The sequence below is a fragment of the Diabrotica virgifera genome, chromosome 8, assembly GCF_917563875.1.
Source record: "Diabrotica virgifera virgifera chromosome 8, PGI_DIABVI_V3a".
NCBI classification, from domain to species: Eukaryota; Metazoa; Arthropoda; class Insecta; order Coleoptera; family Chrysomelidae; genus Diabrotica; species Diabrotica virgifera.
In genome coordinates this window covers 217,881,064-217,905,836 of record NC_065450.1, presented here as the reverse complement: position 1 = coordinate 217,905,836, position 24,773 = coordinate 217,881,064, and the positions used below count along the sequence as shown (strand labels likewise).

The 24,773-nt window shown below is 33.1% G+C and overlaps 1 protein-coding gene across 2 annotated transcripts in view; it reads right to left on the bottom strand.

The window, feature by feature from the left end:
- The window catches only part of LOC114336577 (bestrophin-4), a 101,924-nt gene extending 80,362 nt beyond the window's left edge, over positions 1-21,562 (bottom strand). The window contains exon 1 of one of the 2 annotated variants that reach the window (XM_028286953.2): positions 21,225-21,562. In XM_028286953.2, the coding sequence (XP_028142754.2) occupies positions 21,225-21,295 (71 nt within the window). In that variant the 5' untranslated portion in view covers positions 21,296-21,562. The remainder of the gene's footprint in view (positions 1-21,224) is intronic. The other variant, XM_028286946.2, reaches the window with a different exon arrangement.
- Between the last annotated feature and the right edge of the window lie 3,211 nt (positions 21,563-24,773).

Sequence of the window (24,773 nt, the reverse complement as noted above, 5' to 3'; positions counted from 1 at the left end):
ATTTCTTGATTTATAGCCACTGAAATTTGAACATGACATAAAAGACCTGTTTATTTTAGGAAGAACATAAAATCTGTGATAAAATTAATCCATGGGCCTAAAAACTTTTTAATTTGGCTACACAGGAATAGAAGAACACGTGGTTATTCAAAGAAACAATTTAATAAAATAGAAATTTACGGAAAAACGTGATATTTTTAATAAAATGAATCATCAGTAGTATGAAGAAAATATATCTAGAAAGTAATTTGTACTGGAAGATACATTTTATAAAAGTATATTGCAAATAAAGCAGAAAGTATTAGTGCCTAGAACTTGTGAATAATTAAACTTAAATTACATAATAATAAGTCACTTAATAAGTTACACAATAATATGTCTCGTATTTCATAAACCAGTGGTCCGATTTGAGTGATTTTTTTAGTATGTTATAGCCTTATTATTTAAGAATATCGTTGTAATAATATTGTTGCTAGACAGGTAGGTAAATACCATTTTATACCGGGTGTACCAATCATACTGTGTTTTTTCTTAAAGTTTGGAACACCCTGTGGAATATTCTAGCTTATGTAAAATATTAGAATTAATACTCGATTGTAGACTTAGGATTGCTTAACATTTTTCTGTTCGATTCATTTACTTATGTGAGATAATAAAAAAGTTATGTGCGTTAACAACTATCCATGTTTTTCATCAATAAATCCTCATAGTAGGGGAGGAAAGTATACTAAATTTGCAGTTACTCGAGCGTTATAGGGATCTATTGGATTGTGAAGAGTATGTGCTAAAATCAGAAAAAGTTAAGTTAAGTTTTCCATAAAGTGGGGGACTTTTCATTTTTTAATTTAATTTTCCATTTGAAACAATCATTTTTCTCCGATAATAGCGCTATCTATCCATAATTCGAAAAAATATGTCGAATAAAAGTTGCTTATTTTTACGTAAAGAATCCAAATCTGCAATAAAAATTGGGGGCTCCTATTTAAGATTTTAAATTAAATCCCCCACCCCACCTCCGTGGGGGCTCGTGACACCCCACGGAGAGGGGTGGGGGGTAAATTAAAAATTATAAATACGAACCCTGCGATATTTTGCGAAATGAACATCAGATCGTAAAACTGCAAAATACACCTATTCAATATTTTTCAAAAATCTACCGAATGGCACCAAACACTACCCCCCACGGAGGTGGGGTGGGGGGTTACATTAAAATATTAAATAGGAGCCCCCAATTTTTATTGCAGATTTGGATCCTTGACGTAAAAATAAGCAACTTTTATTCGCAACATTTTTTCCTATTATGGATAAATAGCGCTGTAATCGGAAAAAACGATTGGTGGAAATGGAAAATTAAATTGAAAAATGGAGAGTCCCACACTTTATGGAAAACTTAACTTATCTTTTTTTGGTTGTAGCACCCACTCTTCACAATCCAATAGATCCCTATAACGCTCTAGTAACTGCAAATTTAGCATACTTTTCTCCCCTACTGAGGATTTATTGATAAAAAACATGGCTAGTTGTTAAAGCACATAACTTTTTTATTTTCCAACATGAGCAAATGAACCAAAGAAAGCATAATTCTACAATCGAGTTTTAATTTTAATATTTTATATATGCTGGAATATTCCACAGGGTGTTCCGAACTTTAAGAAAAAAACACAGTATGCTTGTTACACCCGGTATAAAATGACATTTACTTGTCTAGCAACAATATTATTACACCGATATTCTTAAATAATAAGGCTATAACTTCTTAAAAAATACTTAGTTTTCTCAGGATTCGAAAAAATTCATGCATTTAAAACACATTGGCGCGAAATTTTGATAGCCTTAAATAGATGTGCGATCTAGAAGACAAATCTGACGACGAGCCCTAGTGACGAAGACAACTGATTTTCATTTTTTAACACAAGTGTAACCAAATTATACCCTGTGTTGTCCTCTGTCTTGTATTATGATGAAGGTTCTAAATTATAAATTATTTTCGCAACTTTAAATCAAATCTTTTATATGAATTATACGAGTAGGTAATTTGATTTTCTTTTTATGTTTTTCCATGTTTTTTTACGTTTTTCCAGTTAATGTTATAACCAGTTTATAATCTTGGGGAAGCCAGCAGGAAGAATGTGACCATCTGCTGTATTAAAGCCTTGTCATACTGTCCCAATGGATTTGAGGGGACCACGCCCAAGATCTACAGATCTTCTTTACAATCATCCCAGACCAGTTTGTGAAAAAAAAACCGACAAACACTTTTTAAAGAATATGCCTTAAGACTAAACCGTTGCAGATTCAGCCAGCAGGAAGAATGTGACCACTATAGAAAAGCCTTGGCACAAGATCTATAGAGGGAAGCATCTTCTCGACAGCCATCCATCCGTGTCGATGGGTCGATGTTTGATTGAGGGCTACGAGTCCGAGTGTGTAGATAGATTGATTCCGTGTAGCGTGATTGTTATTGTTGTATATTGTGTTCTGTATTGTGTTATTCTAATATTGTTATTGAAGTTATACTTCTTTAGGCGCGATTGGAAGTGAAATTTTATTATTCTTGGCGCATGCGCACACAGACTGTATGGAGTTCGTTGCTAAATGTTTCAAGTTAGGTATGTAGTATGTATCTGCAAAAAGAATATATTAGTGTTTTTAGTAAATGTATTATTTATTATAATTTTTGTGTCTTTAGATTTGTCTTCCTCGGAAGTAAGTAAATAAGTATGATTAAAATATTTTTCTACTTATTTAATATTGGAATAATTCTCAACTTATATTGGAATCAGAAAGCTAACATCAAAATAGAAAACGAGATATCAAAAGCAATAGAAATACGTAGAGGAGTAAGACAGGGATGCATTTTGTCACCACTGCTATTTAATGTATATAGTGAAAGCATCTGTCAGGAAGCCCTTTTGCAAGCAAATGAAGGAATCGTAATCAATGGAGAGGTTGTAAATATTATTCGATACGCGGACGACACTGTACTAGTTGCAAAACAGGAGAAGAATTACAACGATTACTTACAAACATAAATATTGCTTGCAACAATTATGGCATAAACATTAATATCAAAAAAACCAAGTATATGGTCTTCAGTAAAATCATGACACAACCAGCACATATTAGTATAAACGGCATTCAAATTGAAAAAGTATCAAGTTATAAATACTTGGGAACTTTAATAAACGAAACTGGAGACCAAAGCAATGAAATAAAAAGACGTATCGAAATTGCCAGGGCCACCTTCATAAAGATGAGAAAATTCGTCTGCAACAGAGATATAAGCATCCCTCTACGATTAAGAATGCTAAGTGGCTACGTATTTAACACGCTATTATACGGTGTAGAGGCCTGGACTCTCAAAGAGAACAACATAAAAAATATTGAAAGTTTCGAGATGTGGTGCTACCGTCGAATGCTGAAGATAAGTTGGGTTGAAAGAATCACAAATCTTGAAGTAATACGAAGGATATGAAGAGACCCAGAAATTTTATTAACGATAAAACGAAGAAAACTCGAGTATTTGGGTCACCTGATGAGAGGTCATAAATACGCATTACTTCAAAATATAATGCAAGGAAAAATAGAAGGAAAACGGAATCCAGGCCGTAGAAGAATGTTGTGGATGCGGAATTTGAGAGAGTGGTTTGGCTGCACCACTAATGAACTTTTTAGGTCAGCTGTAAACAAAGTCAGGGTAGCCTTGATGATTTCCAATTTCCGATAGGAGTGGCACAAGAAGAAGAAGAAGAAAATATTTTTATATTAAATTATAATAGTATAAATTTTAAACTTCACTCGTCTATGCGTTACCGTGACTTGTCATTATGCCTGAAAAGCCATGTACACAGACCGACCGTAGCTTATTGGTAGAGCATTCGACTAGAGAACGAGAGGTCCCGGGTTCGATCCGGGCGACTCCTATTCTTTTATTTTATTTTTGCTATTGTTTTAATAAAAATTTTTGGAAAGTGATAAGTATTAAAATTAGTTTAATATTTAAATAAAATAAAGATAAACTGTTTAAGTATATTTATGTATTTCTTTTAAATCATATAATGTATAACTTCTTACGGGCGTGCAAAGTACACATACATTCTTTTTTATATTTTGACGACAGTTATAAGTATAATGTTATTTTCTTTTGCAGAAGATATAATTATATTTTAGTTTATTTATTTTGAACTGTATATAAATAACCTGAATATATTTATTTTGTTTTTACCTGTGATTAACTGAGTCTGTCTTCCTAAAAGATCTACCCGTTACAACTTATCAACAAAAAAAAACTTATCTGGTTCGGACATACACAAAGAATTGATGAACAACGAATACCAAAGGAAATACTAAAATGGCAACCAGAAGGAAAGGGAAAACGAGATAGACCCAGAAAAAGTTGGATAGAAGGAATAGACAAAGAGATGAGAGAAAGAAACAAAGAAGAGGACTATGGAACAACCGGACGTAGTGGCGATTGGAATTTGGAAAATGGCGGAGAACGTTATAAACCGACATGTAGTAGTAGTATCAGTCGTGAACTAAGAATCGCAATTTATTAATTACAAAAATTATGCAATTCATTTGATATATTCTTATCTTATTGTTAATAGATGCGGTTTATCACAAAATATTCTGGTTTTTACGTTGTTAACCCGAGCAAGAATCACCCGTTCTCCTTTTACAGAGCAGTAATACACTTAAGACAAATAATGGTATGATTCAGATAACACTCAAGATCAATATTGATTTTTGCGTCACAAAAGCTGTAAAATGAAGTATATTTACTTTATTTTTATAGCAAAGCAAATATTTTACATAAATGATACATCCTTACACTAGGCGACAATCTCCAGATTTTTTAATACGGGATAGTACAATCTAACGTGCTTAAGAAATGCTCAAAATGTCGAAAATGTTGTTTAGAATAGCCGTACTTAACGTTCTTTCGCCAAAAAGTTATATGTATTGCTGTTTGCTATATTATTTTGTTATATGGATTGATTAGTCATGTTGTGAGGCCTCTCCTGTATGAAAAAATGATTTCTTTGCGAATTCCTGTTCAAAAATGTCCTCTTTAAACAAATCTGAAGGGTGCTGGGTGCTGGCCGAAATTTTTGGGCAGAAATTGTTTAAACAATTTTTTTAAACAAATTCAAAAGATCACCTTTTTGCTCCGGAAATATTTCTTTGTACATATTTGGATCAGTTTAAATAAAAAAGGTATCTATCTTTTAATTTTTTTTTTTTCAAAAGTTAAAAGTTTTTGAGTTATAAGCGATTTAAAATCTCAAAATTGGGAAAATACGCTTTTGTAAAAACTCATACATAAATTATTATTTTTGAATTACCAAGTGCGTAAGTTTAAACATTCAACATCAAAAGTCCGACGAGTAATCGGCGCTTATTTCAAGGTTGGACCGTTGTATTTAATTGTTAATTATACGCGTCCACTCAGCCTTTAAGTCGTAGAGCGTCGCATTATATGGTGCGTATCTGTCGCACTATATGATTATTCTTCTTTTTGTATAGACATGACTATGTCTGTTTTTTCTATGTGCCTCTAGTAAGTTGTCGTTCCATCGTTTTCGTGGTCTTCCCACTGATCGTCTTCCTATTGGGGAAGCGTCTCTCGCTGTCCTTACTACTCTATTTGTTGTCATTCGACTTATGTGGCTATTCCATTCAATTCTTCTGTTTCTTACCCAGTTATTAATGTTATTCACCTTGCATCTCGGTCGTATATCTGTACTTATAGCTCTGTCCCATAGTCTTACCATCGATTTTTCGAAGAGTTTTCATCTCCGCTGTTTCGAGCAATATTTTTGTACTCTCTGTGTCGGGTCGTGTTTCGGCCGCGTATGTCATTATTGGTCTGATGTCTGATGACTGTTTTGTAAATTCTGCCTTTGATTTCTTTTCCGATATTTTTATTTCTCCATATTGTGTCATTCAGGCAACCTGCGGCTCTGTTTACTCTATTCACTTGAGTAACCGGTGAATTGCTCGAATGCAATTGCTCGAAATCAATTGCTCGAATTCAACTGCTCGAATAAAAAAGAAAAGTATATATCTAAAATATTTATTCACAATAATACAAAATATAGACATAAGAAAGATTCTTGAAATAGGACAAATATGTGATATTCCACGTTATAATCGTATATTAATTTATGCTGAAAAAGTATTTATTACAAATCTAAAATGTCTTTGAACTTTTAAAATAATAAGAAAATTAACGGGTTTTGATTTTCTCTCATTATGATAATTAGGGATTATAATAATTTCCAGGTATTAGGGAAAGATTAAAATCATTAAATACCCATTAACATGCTTACCCATCACCAATGTTTCTTTATTGGGTATGTATTATTATTATTTTGCAATATTGTGAATAAATATTTTAGATATGTATATGTATAATTATATTCTCTTTTTTATTCGAGCAATTTTCATGTCGAGCAATTGATTTTCGAGCAACTGATTTCGAGCAATTGCATTCGAGCAATTGACCTATTAGAACCATTCACTTGATCTTCGACTTATGTTTCGAGCCTTCCGTAGCTTGATAGTGTGATGCCTAGATATTTAAACTCCATGACTTGTTCTATTATTTGACCCTCCAGCTCCAATTTAAGTATGTACTTACATCTTATTGGATTTGCTGTTATAAGCATGCATTTTGTCTTTTTTGGAGAAATTAACATGTTAAATTTTCTGGCGGTTATGTTAAATTGGCGCAGCATACGTTGTAAATCATCTTCACTTTGAGAGATTAACGAAAAGCCACACGGGCGATAATTTACGGTGCCGGAAGAGCAGTACACCTGACGAGGCATTGTTGTAGATGAAATAGGTGTTATTCAACCAATGCCTCGTCAGGTTTACTGCTCTTACGGCGTAAATTATCGCCCGTGTGGCCTTTCGCTCAGTATTGCATCGTCTGCATAGCAGATAATTTTAAGTAGTTTTTCTCCCATTTGGTACCCTTTTTTAGTTCTTACTTTTTTTATTATTTCGTCCATCATGATCAGGTTGAACAATAAAGGACTCAAAGAATCCCCCTGTCTTATCTCATTACCGGCTTCAATTGGGTCAGTTAGTTCATCTTCCACTTTTACTTTTATTGTGTTGTTCTGGTAGATGTTTTAGATCGTTTTAATTATTCCTAGACGTACCTCTCTTGAGTATAACAAATGGATAACGTCCTTTAATTTGACCCTTTCAAATGCTTTAAGGTCCACGAAACATAAATATGTCGGTCTGTTGTATTCCAACGATTTCTCTTGAACTTGCCTCATTATAAATATAGCATCAGTGCATGACTTTTCCGACCTAAAACCGTGTTGTTCTTCTGCTAATGTTATAGTTTCATTCAATTTGTTTGTTATCACTTTGGTTGTTAATTTTAATGTTGTGTTTAATAAGTTAATAGTGTTTTTTGAAGAGAGGTATTAGAATGCTTGATCTCCATTCTTGTGGTATTCTGTTTTGTTCTATTATTTTTTGTATTAGTTTTAATAGTTGTTTAGTTAGATCTTATCTTCCGTACTTTAGGAGTTCGTTCGATATTCTGTCTCCTGGAGATTTTCTACTTTTTAATTTTCTTGAAATGCTTCCTTTACCTCTCCGTCCCCCCGATGTTTATTTCTTCGTTTTTCCTAACTTCAGCTGTTGGTGGTTTACATGACACCTTTTTTGTAAATGACCTAATAAACCTAAAAAATAGTATCAGGAGCGAAAAAAGTGATCTTTTGAATGTGTTTAAAAAATTTGTTTATAAAATATATCTACCCAAAAATTTCGCCCGACACCCTTCAGATTTGTTTAAAGGGTACATTTTTGAACAGGAATTCGCAAAGAAACCGAATCAGAAATTTTTTTCATACGGGAGCGGCGTCACAACATCGACTAAGTAATTATTTTGTTTTGGACGGCAATTATTTTTTTTTATCCACAATCTATGTGATCTAAAGGTAAGGTATATCAGACATAATACAAAAAAAGTAGTTTTGTATCGATTGGATGATTGGATTAAAATTGCGGTGATCTCATAGGTTCTTTGTGGTCTGTTTTTACTTAAGAAATATATTGATATTGTAGACCAGTTTGATGTTTTTTGTGGCACATCAGTTCCAAGAATTTATTGACCTTAAGTTATTAACTTTTATAAAAATACCTTCACACACGCGATATGAGTTTTTCAAGCTTGCAAGAGAGAGGTTATCTGTGTATTTCTGTAACTTTATCAATTTTAATATCGGTAATTTGTATAATTCATCAAAAACGGTATAAGTATTGTCTCAAAATGAACTCGGGTGAGGTTGAGATTTAGTAATGAGGCATTATAGTCCTGGATGCCGCATAACAAATAAAAGATTATCACTAGGAAGCTGAAAATTTTTTAGGCCCCCAGAAGGCTCTAAACGTAAAAAAACAGCACAATATTCACATAGAATAATTGTTGTCAATCAATTAGCTGTTATGTTTCGTTACATGGAGGGTTTCACTTCTGTTGAAAGGTTTATTTATTTATTTATTTATTTATTTATATACGGGATTACCCCCATTACAAAACATAAAGTATAAAATCAATCTCAGTAATATCTACTAAACTAGAGTAAAATAAATCTTAATTACATATTAAACAAAAACGAAATATTAATATTAATAGTTATCCATTACACATATTACATCTATTACACAAATCAGTTAAAATAAACAAAAAACAAAAAGTACCAGTCAAGCTCTTTTAATCTGATCCTTAAAAGTAGCCAAGGAGACAGCAAACATTTCCAAGTTATTCTCGTTTATAATTTTTAGTGTTCGCTCAATGGGCGAATGCATACCTAGTATAGTATAGTTGATCCAAAAGATGGCATAACCCAGACATCCAAAGTGAAAGTTATCCTTCAACACCAAATTGTTCTATATGGTCCACACAATGTCCAGAAAAAAGTCACACCATTTTGAGCGTCGGGTTTGGGGGGGAGAGGGGGGAGAAATCGGTAAATTCGTAGTTTTTTAAGTTTTTCGCCAATATTTCTAAAACTATGCGGTTTAGCATGAACAACCTTCTATACAAAAATGTTCTACATTAAATTTGAAATAAAAAAGGCCCTATGCATAATCTTTCTAAAATGAATGGTTCCAGAGTTACGGATGTAGTATAATATAACTGGTCCAAAAAAAGGCCTAACCCAAACATCCAAAGTAAAAGTTTTCCTCCAACACCAAAATGTTCTATATGGTTCACATATTGTTCATTAAACAGTTACACCATTTTGAGCGTCCGGTTTGGGAGGGAGATGGGAGAGAAGCCGGTAAATTAGTAGTTTTTTTACGTTTTTCGTCAATATTTATAAAACTATGCTTTAGCGTAAACAATGTTATATACAAAAATGTTCTACATGAAATTTAAAATAAAAAATGTTGTATACATAATTGTTATAAAATCAACGGTTCCAGAGTTACGGAGGGTGAAAGTCGAGGTTTTCGATACTTTTTATATTTTTTGGGCAAGATTTATGATATAACTATACCAAAAACCCAGACATCCAAAGTGAAAGTTATCCTCCAACACCAAATTGTTCTATATGGTCTACATAATGTTCAGAAAAAAGTCACACCATTTTGAGCATCGGGTTTGGGGGGTAGAGGGGGGAGAAATCGGTAAATATAAAAAGTATCGAAAACCTCCACTTTTCACCCGCCGTAACTCTGGAACCGTTGATTTTATAACAATTATGTATAGAACCTTTTTTGTTTTAAATTTTATGTAAAACATTTTTCTACAGAACATTCCTTACGTTAAAGCATGGTTTTAGAAATATTGACGAAAAACTTAAAAAAACTACTAATTTACCGATTTCTCCCCCATCTCTCCCCCAAACCGGACGCTCAAAATGGTGTGTAACTTTTTACTGAACAATATGTGGACCATATAGAACAATTTGGTGTTGAAGGAAAACTTTTACTTTGGAAGTCTGGGTTAGGCCTTTTTTTGGACCAATTATACTATACTACCTCCGTAACTTTGGAACCGTTCATTTTAGAAGGGTTATGCATAGGGCCTTTTTTATTTCAAATTTAATGTAGAATAATTTTGTGTAGAAGGATGTTCATGCTAAACCGCTTAGTTTTAGAAATATTGACGAAAAACGTAAAAAACTACGAATTTGCAGATTTCTCCCCCTCTCCCCCCCCCCAAACCCGACGCTCAAAATCGTGTGACTTTTTTCTGAACATTATGTGGACCATATAGAACAATTTGGTGTTGGAGGATAACTTTCACTTTGGATGTCTGGGTTTGGATCTAACTATACCATACTAACCATAGTTTGTTCGATGAAAAGGTATATAAAACAAATCAACATGTCTGAGACTTCTGGAGGGAACATATAAATTAATAGATTGGAGAAGTTCAGAACAACAAATTAAACCATTTATTAATTTAAACACAAATACCAAATCAGAGTTATCTCGTCGAATTTTTCGAGTCGGTTTGTCATATTTTTGTCAAAGCACGGTCATAAAGCAGAAGATATATTTAATTCTCTAATGATATTCTTGCAAACACATGATATCGATTTGAAAAACTGCAGAGGGGAGTCCTACGACAACGCGTCAGTTATAAATGGAAAATGAAATGGTGTTCAGGCTAAAATTAGAGAACATAATATCTAGGTGTTGTGCTGCAGCTGAGTGTTGGTATTTTTCACTTCTTCTACATATAGATACAACTTGTTAATCGAATGTTTAAAATCTGCATCTTTAAGCGAGAGCAACGCCGACAGTGGCAGAAATATTATTGTTCCTAAAAGTAAATACTACTAGATGGCCATCTAGAAGTGATGCAACAAAAGCACTAATAGTTAAAGGTTATAATCAGATTAAAAGAGCATTATACAAAATTTTAGAAGACGATTAGCAACAATTTAAAACTTGTAGCCATGCAAATGGTCTGTATAATCGAATGTGTTAACTGGAAACAGGAATATTTGCAATATCTCAGAGAGAATCTCAGAGAGGACAAACAGCACAAGTCGTATTCTAGTCCTGTCGCCAGGGGGGGTACAACGGCCTCCTTAATTCAGATGGACTTACCCAAGTTTTTTTTATATATTTTGACCCGTAGAATACGAATTTTTTGGGTAACAGTTGATCCGGATGTCGATAATATTGTTATAGACAAAGAACTTGAGGAATTACATAACAGCGATTTCTCGCAAAACAAAACATCTTTTTGTATTTTTTGGGTCATTTTAAGCAAAAAATATTCCTACAAGTTTTTTCGTAGAATGCATAGTTTTCGAGATAACCGCGGTTGAACTTTCAAAAAATAGAAAAATTGCAATTTTTGAACCCGAATAACTTTTGATTAAAAAACAAAGTAGCAATTCTGCTTACCGCATTTGAAAGTTTAAGTCAAATTATATCGGTTTTGATTATTTGCATTGCTAAAAATTAATTTTTTTATTGTTAAACTAATCTATAAACACATAGTGTTTCCCGTGCCTAATACATGCGTTTTAACGCATGCCACGTAGAAATTGCCTCGCTTGCACTCGTAGCTACTCTACCTACTCGTTCGATTTTAAATGAGAAATCATTGAAAACATCACTCACATACTAGGTGTTTATAGCTTTGATTAACAATAAAATAATAAATTTCTAGCAATGCAAGTAATCAAAACCGATATAATTTGACTTAAACTTTCAAATGCGGTAAGCAGAATTGCTACTTTATTTTTTAATCAAAAGTTATTCGGTTTCAAAAATTACAAATTTTCGATTTTTTGAAAGTTCAACCGCGGTTATCTCGAAAACTATGCATTCTACGTAAAAACTTGTAGGAATATTTTTTGCTTAAAATGACCCAAAAAATACAAAAAGATGTTTTGTTTTGCGAGAAATCGCTGTTATGTAATTCCTCAAGTTCTTTGTCTATAACAATCTTATCGACATCCGGATCAACTGTTACCCAAAAAATTCGTATTCTGCGGGTCAAAATATATAAAAAAAACTTGGGTAAGTCCATCTGAATTAAGGAGGCCGTTGTACCCCCCCTGGCGACAGGACTATTCTCCAAGATCCCAATACTGACCTTAATTCAGGAGTGACGGCACGATCACTTCATGAATTTATATCATTTTAATGAATATTCGACTGACTCCACTGAATTATGGAACATCTCCAGAGACTGAAATGACAATATCAGAGAAATTTAGGAATTGTAGGTACATACTATTAAATATCAGTTCAGTTCTTCTTCAGAGGCTTTCGAATGATGCGTTTTCAAACGTTGAGGTGACACTTTGTTTATACGTATTTAGTTCTGATGCTAACTAATTGCATTGGAGAGAGATCATTCTTAAAACTTAAGTTAATTAAATCGACTTCGGTCTATGATGGGTCAGGAGCGTTTGAATCATCTCTCTATAAAGGCCCATTTATACATATCAGGGCCGTGTCCGTTCCGTGTTAAGACAGGGCCCGGTCCAAAAAAAAAAACAATATGTACTCTTATGAGTATATTTACACATTTGCGTTTCCCGGACGGGGCCCGTCTGGGCCCGGTCTGAAATTAATCCCAGCCGATATTTTTGCTGTCGGCACTGGCGATGCACGAGAATGGCACGGATCGCAGGGACTTATATAAACACGATTTTATTGTTTTTTGAACGCGACTGCTGGAAAACAGACAAGCAATAGATATTGTGTGGTGAGATCTTCTATCCAAGCCGAAATGTTTTCAACTATCTTTTACACAGAAATATGTAATAACGTGTTCCTCTCTTATTCGGCCCGGTACGCACACTGCCACAACCCGGTTGTATGTAAATATTGCATTAAAAATGCCCGGACTCGGCACTGACCCGGAACGGACACGGCCCGGGTATGTATAAATTATTATACATATATAAATTATTATACATTTATACATATCAGGGCCATGTCCGTTCCGTGTTAAGACAGGGCCTGGTCCAAAAAAAAAACAATATGTACTCTTATGAGGATATTTATACATTGGCGTTTCCCGGACGGGGCCCGTCCGGCCCCGGTCTGAAATTAATCCCAGCCGATATTTTTGCTGTCGGCACTGGCGATGCACGAAAATGACACGGATCGCAGGGACTTGTATAAACACGATTTTATTGTTTTGTGAACGCGACTGCTGGAAAACAGACAAGCAATAGATATTGTGAGGTGAGATCTTCTATCCAAGCCGAAATATTTTCAACTATCTTTTACACAGAGATATGTAATAACGTTTTCCTCTCTTATTCGGCCCGGTACGCACACTGCCACAACCCGGTTGTATGTGAATATCGCAATAAAAATACCCGGACTCGGCACTGACCCGGAACAGACACGGCCCGGGTATGTATAAATGGGCCTTTAATGGGTATTGAACGCGATGTCTTAAAGCAACCAGACATGTCAGACATAAACAAGGAATTTTCAATTAAAAAATCTCGAAAAGTACCCGGGCTTAACCATACATATTACTATGTTTATTTTTAATATTTTACTGTCACAAGATACAGTTCTTGTATTTTTATTATTTAAAAATATATTTATAAAAGTAGATCAAGATTTTTTTAATTTCTAAAAGGAAAAATCCTTTAGTTGCATGTATACCATAGTTATAACAACAATGGTAGAAGGTAGGGCCCCACACTAATTCTGCCAAGGGGCCCCCACTGCCTTAAATCCGGCTCTGTTTGGAAGCGATTTGTGCAAAAAACTATGTTTACACACTTTCCATCCAACTCAAAACATACCTTACCAGCTGATATAAAAGGCCATTATGGCATTGAATTAAAAATAATTAGTTCCTGTAGATATCGCGACTTTGTGTTTAACTTTAACTTTAAATTGGAATAATTAATTTCTTTATGATACACATATATGTTTATACTGTTAACCTTGACTGTGTAAGATAAACATAATTATGTCATAATTACATTTTAGCCTATTAAATATTATCACAAACAGTAAAAAATATTATTTAATATCATCAATTTAGTCTAGATATTTTGTAAAAAGGAAGAATCAACCGAAAAGACTTCAAAGCGACTAAAATCCAGCAAAAGCTTCCTTTGAATAATGCTAGAAGAACTGCCCGAATATTTTGCTCTTGTCCAAGTTCAATGGAACCGATAATCTCTAGAGTTTAAAACGTGGAAAGCGTGGACAAAGTAAAGTAAGACAACACTGATTTTCCTGGCACCTTCATCTATACCATCCGTCCCTCCCAACCTTGGTTTACCTTGTCATCTAATTCCCTTAGAATTACTTTTTCCAAAGCGTGAAATAGTTGCGGCATCGTGGTCTGTAATTCTTCGAAACTTGTAGCGAACATTACAATGTCGACAGGATTAACATTTATTCCTTTATCTGCCCAGTTAATGTCTTTGAACACATCTTCCAGTCCCAGTGTGAATAACTTTGGTGAAATAACGTCTCCCTGACAAACTCCTGTGTTGATTGGTATAGCTTTGGTTTTCTCATCTATGTGTATTTTCATTGTAGCTTTCTTGTAAATATTATGTATGAGCATTCTATATCAGGAATCTATCCTGCAATTGTTCATAGCTCTCTATTGCCCAAAGTTCTATGGAGTCGAATGCCTTTTCATAATCAATGAAGCCAATGTATAAGTTCAACTGATATTCATTGGCTTTCTCTATTAGCATTCCGACTGTAAGAAGATGATTCACTGTACAGCAAAACCAATTTGTCTGCAACTGTGAGGAGAAGAGATAACAGACGTTCGTTTATGCGCTGCAAGTGACTTTGAGGGATTTTGTTAACTCTGTTTACCTATACTATAACCCTTTTGTAATCCTGCCTGCTCTACCGGTTGATAGCTATCAAGCTTCGACGTTAACCTATTAGTTATTACTCTCATCAACAGCTTGTACATTTGCGAAATCAGGAAGATTGGCCTATAGTTCTTCAGATCATCTTCTTCAGTTCTTCAGGCCCTGTCTCCTTTTTTTGAAGAGAATTATTGTCAAACTTTCATTCCAATTATCTAGGACTTCGCCTCTGTAAAGGCATTTCATCTGGGCCCAGTGCTTTATTGTTCTTTAGTTGTGCCATAGTTTTATTTCAAAGGATTCTATGTTAGGCAGTACTTCTGAGTTGACATTCATTATCTTTTTCTTAAGATTTTCCTTTGCAGTGTTACCTGGGTCCGCATTTGAGGAATATAAGTAAATCAGGGTAAAATGTTTGAGTAACTTTAGGGATTTTGTTCTTTTCTCTTATTTGTTTTCAAAAAAAAATGTTAAGTAATAATATTAAAACATTACATTTCTGTAATGTAAGTAAAAAGTGCATACTCATTAAAAAATAAGAGCAAAATCTATCAGCTAGATCCACATTAATATTTTTGAAAGCTAGAATGTTCCCCCTTAACATGTCCTACTAATCTTCATTTTAGCCGTATTTTTAATACTCACAGACAATACTGTCTAAGTTTAATCTCATCCTTGCGTTTCACCTAACTGTTCTAGAAAAACTTTGTTTTTTCTTTAAATTTATTAAAAAATGTCAGCATAAATATGAAAGAATATTTCTCCTATGAGTAGTAGGAGAGACATTAAAAATAACAGTAATTACCCAAAACGATGTGTGTTTGGTTATAAAAATTATTTTTTAAAACCATTTTTGATACATATATTGATTGTTTAAGGGCGTATGCGCAAAATTTGGCACCAACGTGCTTTAAATGTATTCATTTTTTCGAATCCTGAGAAAACCAACAAGTGCTTTTGAAGAATTTAAACACAGAATGAAAGATTGCATTATTACCAAGGGCTGAAAGTCCACGAAAACTTCTATGTTTATTTTAGTAAGTTACAGGGGTAAAAAAAGAGAAAATTTAGTGTGATTTTTAATTTCAAATATCTCATTCAAAAGATACTTTCTTTCTGTTTATTCTAAGGTACTTTCGGCCCTCAGTAATAATGCAATCTTTCATTCTGTGTTTAAATTTTTCAATAATAATTATTAGATACAGTAGACTCAGGATTATCCGAGTCTCGGTTATCCAAGTCCCTCAGTTAACCGAGGCAAAAGTCATAACTGGTGAGTTACAACTTTCAACCTTAGCGCAACATCGCCGCCTCAAAAAGAGGAATGAAGCTTACGCAAAAGTCAATCAAAGACTTTTTTAAACAGTAATATTGATAAGGTAAATGTTTTTATCTTTTATAGACAGTACTGTATTAGTTTTGTCATTAAAATATTCACAGTTATGGTTGTGTGTGTGTTTAGATTTATGACCTTGGTTTGAACCAATTGGCCAAATACAGTTATGGTTATTTACATATTTTTATATCAACATATCCAATCTCAGTCTTAACCGAGATTTTCCGTATCCAAGGTAGTCACAGTCCCAGTTATCTCGGATAATCACGAGTCTACTGTATTCTCAGGATTCTCTAGTATTCTCAGGATTCGAAAAATGAATTCATTTAAAGCACATTGGGGCGACATTTTGCGCATATGCCCTTAACTCTTAAACTTCCATTTGGTATGCGAAGAATTACTGTATCTTCATGATGTATAACAAATATAGATGTTGCATCTATATTCGTTATTCATTACTTTCTGACTAATGTTATTACAAAAAGGTCTCGGAGATAAAGAAATAGAATAACTTTTACACTAATTAATAGGAATTAATGGTAAAATAATCTGAAATTTTGAAGGTTTATTAAGGACCAAAATATTTAACTGTGGGCGCAATAACAAATTTGAAATATCTAGGTTGATTTTTACAATAGTTAAAAACAATATTTATTATAGGCTTTCTTTTTGTAAGCCTAAACTAAAAGAAATTTTAGATATCTAAATATTAAATTCTTTATTCAAATAGAAATCCTACTAACAATAAATATAAAAATTTGCTTAATTGAATGTAATATACACTCCTGGCCAAAAAAATTGGGACACCTTAAAAATGGGTCATTTTTGATGTCTCGAATCTCCTAAACCTGTTTTCCGATTTTAGTGATTTTTTTAATATGTTATAGCCTTATTCTCTAAGAATATGGATATAGTAATGGTGTTGCTGAACAAGTAAATGTCATTGTATACCGGGTGTAACAATAATACTGTATTTTTTCCTGAAAGTTCGTAACACCCTGTGGAATATCCTGGCATTTAAAAAATATTGAAATTAAAATTCAATTGTAGCCTTAGCCTTTCTTAACATTCTCCTTTTTGACTTATTCAAAAAGTTAGGTACCTACTTTGACAACTAGCCATGTTCTTCATCAATACAGGGTGTTTCTAACTTGTGTATGACTAACTTTAAGGGGCAATTCTGCATGAAAAAATAATGGCCGTCTGATTTATATAAACATATATCTGCAAATGCTTTGTTCCTGAGATACAGGAGTTGAATTTTTTCTTACACACTGACGATTTATTTATTGTTCTAGAACCGGTTCAGCTATGCATATGAAATTTGGTGGGTTTTAAGAGGCAGTTATTGCGCATTTTTTGACATACAATTATGGCGCACACCATTGGCATGCATACGGGTCATATTACCCGGTCATATTACCTGTATGCACGCCAATGGTAAATTTAAAATTTTTAGTTGTATGTCAAAAAATGTGAAATAACTACCTCTTAAAACCTACCAAAGTTCATTTGCGTATCTCAACCGGTTTTAAAGCAATAAATAAATCGTCAGTTTGTAAGAAAAAATTCAACAGCCCGTATCTCGGAAACGAAGCATTTGCGGACATATGTTTATAAAGCCAACTGTCATTATTTTTTCATGCAGAATTAACCCTTAAAGTTTGTCGCACTTATTTAGAAAGACCCTGTATTGATGAAGACATGGCTAGTTGTCAAAATACCTAACTTTTTCATTATCCAACATAAGTGAATGAGTCAAAAAGCAGAATGTTAAGAAAGGCTAAGGCTAAAATTGAGTTTTAATTTCAATATTTTTAAATGCTAGAATATTCCACAGGGTGTTACGAACTTTCAGGAAAAAACACAGTATTATTGTTACACCCGGTATACAATGACATTTACCTGTTCAGCAACACTATTACTACATCGATATTCTTAGAGAATAAGGCTATAACATATTAAAAAAATCACTAAATCACTAAAATCGGACAACAGGTTTAGGAGATTCGAAAAATCAAAGATGACCAATTTTTAAGGTGTCCCCATTTTTTTGGCCAGGAGTGTACAATATACAATACAGTAGACTCCCGTAAGTTCGGCCACCTCGGGACCGGACCCTAGGCCGAACTTAAATGTGGCCGAACTAACCGATGCTTATCTAAAAAATGCCCATTTATTGTTTGTATGGATCTATGGTTTATTTTTTAACCAGGAGGAGTAAATTAAAAAGACAGATACACACCCAAGAAAGTCACTACAAGAATCATCAAATACATCTTCTTTTTTGGTTGATCATGTCGGCTCTCAACGGTAATCCATAAATATTACGTTATACTAATACGTCGCTAAAAAGTTCTAAAAACAACTGCTTTTTATATAAAAGTAGACTAAAAATCTAAAAATTAAAGAAATAACACAGAAAACACAAAAAATCGCCGATATAACTTAATTAACCTATGAAATGCCAAAAGTTTCAAAATTTGATAAATGTCATTAGTGTCAAAATTATATAACAGTGGAGTAAACCTGCCTGTGGTTGGACCAATTACAAACAAGCATTACAGCGCGGTAAATTTGAATCACTCCTCTTGGTTTAAAAACAAACCATAGTAAAAACAAAACACTTGTACATTAAGTAGAAGACAACACAGAGGAATACTCTGACATATATTTAACATAATATATGAAAAGATAGACCGTTACAAAAATACTATAAAACAATACTTACAGAACTCTAGGCCTAATAAAATTTAAAAATATTATTGTACATTGGTGGTTTAGCTTCTTAACACTTAAAAAAAGTCAGTAATTTTTTTCTGAATTTTCTTTTCTAATGATTTTTGATGTGCAAAGTGTGTGACTAATGCTCAGAGAGCCAGCCGGACTAAGCGGAGACCGAACTAACCGAGGCCGAACTTACGGGAGTCTACTGTACAGCAATATACAACACATACAGACTTATTAAAAATGATTTTTTAACCAGATAAAATATATATCGTCGCCTTAGTACTATAACTTGATAACTCCAAAATTGACGTTTTTGAGATCACTAGTGCACAAGATGTATTTTATTTGCCTCCATATTGTGTAAAAACTTGATATCTCACTTCAAACGGGTTAAGTATGTATTTATGATTGACGAAAGTTGATAAAACTCAAATGCCACTAATATTCAGTGCTAAAACTTGACAAGATAAGTTATTAAGCTATTATTTAATCGAAATAATCGTGAATACGACATACACTGAATCCTATAACTAGATAACTCGAGTTATCTAGTTTTAGCACGTGTTTCTCTGAAACCATTGAACTTACCACATAATTGCTATCGGTTTATTTGGTTCATTTTAATGCAAGAATTCGAGAATTGTTAGCAGATCTGGCAACCCCATGGCAGAGGGCTAATTTTCAACAAAATAATGTTTAAAATATTAGTTGTGTTAAAAAGTTCACTTATATGCGACTTAGCACAACATGCGACATTACCAAATGTTAACATTATGGTAGTGCTAAAAGTTGATAATTTTAATTTTTCATGTTTTTTTCCATATTGGAAAACAAATTTGCACCATATTCCTAAATAGATCAGTTGCCAAAAAGTTAAGAAACAGTATTTTAGAGCCGCAGAGTGAATTCCGTATTTACCAACATCATGGTAGCAGCACAAATATCTTTAAAATCTTTAAACTCGTTTATCTCAAAACTACTAATTTCGAGTTATCAAGTTATAGTATTAAGGCGACGATATGTAAAAATGGTAAAATATATAAATCTGGATTTGTTAGTCTCGAACAGGGTCTTTTTTACTTATTTCCTTGAAGTATACAACAGCCTAACCAGGATGATCCTAAGGGGGGGTTACAACTACTGGAGGGTCTCCGGGATATAGATTATATAAATCTCAAAGTACATCCCAATAGCAGGGGTAACAACCCCCCAAAATCCCCTCTGGTTACGCCACTGGGAGTATATGTATAGTTTCAGAGTTGAATATCTTTTCAATTACAGTAGAACTCCGATTGTCTGTGTGAGGATTATCCGGGCCGAGGATTATCCGTGCTATGATTTTTTTATTACTCAAATTGCATTTTTGAGGTTTTATCAAAATAGCATCACAGTTAATCACTCGACCAAACCTCTAAAGTCGAGAGGAAGACTCATAATAAAAGATTTATTTTTTCTGTTACCTGTTTACGGTAGATACATATATGTATGTATATACGTACATATGTATTATATATACTTATGAAATACATGTTCGGATTATCCGTGCTCTTCAATTATCCGTGTCACGTCCGGTCCCAAGGAGCACGGATAATCAGGTTTCTACTGTACTTCATTCACATAACATAAATAATCAATGTACCTTAATTAATAAATAATTACATAAATAATAACAACTTAAACTAACAATAAATCAATTTTTATTGTTGTGTTGTATGTAACACCATAATTTAACAACTGAATCTATAAATTGGTCATAAAAATTTTATGTAATGCCATTCAAAGAGAATTGTGTGAATTTAATAAATAAACAAATTTAGCAAATGAAAATTCTAGCCAGGAAGATCATTACACCCACCACATTAGATAATATTCTTCTTCTAAAGTTCAATGGTTCAACATCAATGACATCAGCTTTGAATATACTTTTTAGCTTTTTATTTCAGTGTGCAGATAGTTAATTTCCCTGCTATATCATTATAATAATGTTGTCTGCGGCACCAACATTAAAAACATAATTATTGAAATAATGAAAGGATTGTTTTCTCTATGTAACTGGATTAAGCTTATGCTATTTGTTGTTGACCTTGTAGGCTTGTATGAAAGTATATAATTACTCACTCATTACTTCCTACAACAACTGCTTTTTGTTGTGAAAGAATATTATGAATACCCTGATTTATGTATCTTAAACACTAGTGAAAACAAAGAAAACAACATCGTATTTAGTTTATTCCGATTCTGAAAATTCTTGAATATGATTTCACAAATATTTTATCAGAATAGATGGATAAAAGCACGTTATATAATCCACAAAAAAATCTTTGAGCACTTACCTTCCTAACAATTTCAAAAAAGGTCCCAAACCGTGCACAGTTGCGACTTCTGCATTGTACGTTACGGTCATTTTCACAGAAAATCCACAAATTAACACAAAAACTAAATTAAAATTACTAATTCACTACTTTCTAGAACATAACTTAACACTTTTAGACAACATACTCAATTTTATGTTGTAATTTAGCACTTAGAAGGTCGGAAACGAGTCATTTGAGGAAAGAATAGTTTTAATAGCAGTGAGCAGTTAAACTAATTTTCCAAAAACTTTAGGTTATGTTATGTTATCCAGGGCCCGGATTACGTACACTCGATACGCATCGTATCCGCCATGTTTTCCCATAAGGCGCTACAGTAAAACATGGCGGATACGATGCGTATCGAGTGTACGTAATCCGGGCCCTGTTCTCGACTTGCGGCTAGCGAAAACCAAATACTTTGGCTTCGGAGCTTCTAGACAATTGACAGTTACAGTTAGTTATTGGGGACTTAAAAATTTTACACCCGTATTTTGAATTTCTCTAATAGATGGTTTGCTTAAACCCTAAATTTTCCTTTGAGGTTTTTTCTTATTAATTGAAAACAAAAATTTTTGTTTAAGAGTTTAAGAATATTTTTATTATGTGAAATATTTATGTTTTTCTTTGGTAGTAGGTACCTACTGTTTTTTGATGTGGTAATAATATAACCGTTGATTGTATTTCAATCAACGATATAACTGATATAACTTTTATATGATTAATTATTTGACTGTAATTTATAACTTTCCTATGGTTAAACGCTAATATGTACTGTATAATTAGGTTAATAAGTATATTTTGAATTTTACAACAATTTTAAACCAGTATTTTTAATTTCTCTGTAAAATAATTAACCATAGGAAAGTTATAATTTCCACATTAGAATTAAAGTTGTATTATTACCACCTACTACCAAGTGAAAATAGAAATATTCCACAAGATACAAAAAAAAAATAAAATAATAATAAAGAAATAAAAATTGTCTTAAACAAAAGTGATTATTTTCAGTTAATAAGAAAAAACCTAAAAGGGACAATTAATGTTTAAACAAACCTTCTATTAGAGAAATTCAAAATATTGGTGTAACATGGCAAGTTCCCAATAACTATAGGTTCGTTCCAAGACGACACATTTGTACGATCCCTTGAACCGCCACGAAATCGATTGGACTGTTTTAATGCGCAGAATCGCCCTTGAACGGTTTTCTTTCGATCTCGATCCGAATACCGGTACGTAACCCTCTTGGAACGAATTCGTGTACCATTTCAAGTTCGAGTTGCGCTTGAGCCATTTTCAGTGCGAGTACCACTGTACCACTAGTAGTTTGCTAGATGGTTAGAAATTAATATTTCTAATGTCCACTTTACATCAACAATAAATTGAACAAGAAATTGACAAAGTTATTCAATACCAAATTTGACGAGTACAAAATGTATGGTTTGTAAAAGAAAGTGAAATAATTTGATGAAATAGAACAATTGGATATGTTTTATTTTGTCAATTTTCTTTTTATTCACGTCAAAATTGGATGTAGAATTGTGTTTTGTATAAGCCAAATTTAACCTTGAATAACTTTGTCAATTTCTTGTTCAATTTATTGTTGATGTAAAGTGGACTTAACATGTTCATTAAACATCACTTCAGCTTCAAAACCTTTCCCAGAATCGATATCTGACATTAAATCGTTGTCTTCTATGAAAAAAGAAAATAATAAATTATCCATTTTTATAAGATTAATTTGAAAAAAAAAGAATTAATAATTATTTAAACGTAAATCAAGATTCACAGGTACTAATAGCGTAAATTGTGGATTATTCTATTATTGAATCATCAGCTGATCTCATAGCAGTGACCAGTAACAATGAAAACAATCCTAACTGCGCAAGTCAGTACAAATAGTTTCTGCTTGAAGGCATGTATCAAAAGGGCCGTTCAGTTACCGATTTCGAAGCGGTACATGGATCGCTTGGAACAACACGGTGTACGATACCAATCATCGTTCATGTTCGCTTGGAACGCATTTTTTATAATGCGCATGACGAGGGCAATACGAAGGACGGTTTTCATGTCACTTGGAACGCGCCTTATAAAAGCAGCTTTACATCAAGGCTATGCAAGTCTCATGCTATGCAAGTCCGTCTTGCATGGCATATCTCTTGCCTAGCCTGACCTTTTTACATCGGAGCTATTTCTGTGCAATTTTAGATACCACTTTCATTGTTGCCAATAGAAGAAATATATCAAAATATTCACTTTAGATATTTCACTTGGAAACTTCAGTCCATAATTAAATATATTCAAATATAAATCACAAATTATTACATCCAATAAATACCATTTAAACTTACACAATAAGGTTAAGTTTTTTTCTAAACCATAAATTTTGTCATATTGGCAACATGAATTTTGACAGGACTTGCATCAAAATAGCATGAAAAATAGAACATGTTTTAATTTTTCGTCTAGCACAGGAATTGCATGGAAATAGCGCGTGGGCATGCGCAGTAGCGTGATCTGTCTTGCATGGCTCTTGCCTAGCATGAAAATAGCATAATGTAAAACTGTCTTAACCTATAATCTATATAATCTATAACATAGGTATCGGTATCCTATTAATTATAAGTATGTATATTATACATAACGATTTTTTTTTATTTAAAATATTGCCGATACTATATAATTAGGTTAATAAGTATACTTTGAATTTCATTTATATAGATAATCAACTAAGCGAAGTGAGGTTTTTCATTTAGTGTCTTAAACTCAATGATATGTATAAGTATACAATATATAAAATATACATATATGCTTTTCAAATTGCCCGCCAAATCCAGAGAACTGTCAATTGTCTAGAAGCTCCGAAGCAAAGTATTTGGTTCTCTCTAGCCGCAAGTCTGTTCTCGTGTTCTCTGCGAGTCTGAGTTAGAAGAAAAAGAAAGAGAGATAAGTCATATTATGCTTCTGTAATTATTTAGCGCCAATTTGATAGTCCACACACATTACGTGACATTATTAAAATTACAAACTCAATGTACAGTGATGAGTGCGCTAAATAATCGGCAAAATAACGCAAAAGATGAAAAACATATTAAGTTGTGAGATAAATAGAAATAAAACTAGTAGAGGTGCGAAATTTAGCAAATAAAAACCTATAAATTTACATTATATTTATTGTTTCCTACGTTCAGATGTATCGGACGGGTTTGGCAACTGCCACTGTGACTGTGAAAGTGACAGTTTTAGTCAACATACTCCTCTGATACGTCTCAAGTTGGGAAACAATAAATAGAATATAAATGTATAGGTTTTTATCGCTACATTTCCCATCTCTACTAGTTTCATTACTTTTTAACTCACAATAATATATATTTTCCATCTTTTGCGTTATTTTGCCGGTTATTAGCGCGCCCATCATCGTTCGCCAGTGACAGTTTATGGACCCAAAGCAAGTAATTTCGGTGGAAAATCACGGATTATAAAAGAAGTCAGCCAGCGATTTTGACCACCTGTTTATTATTATGTGCTTTC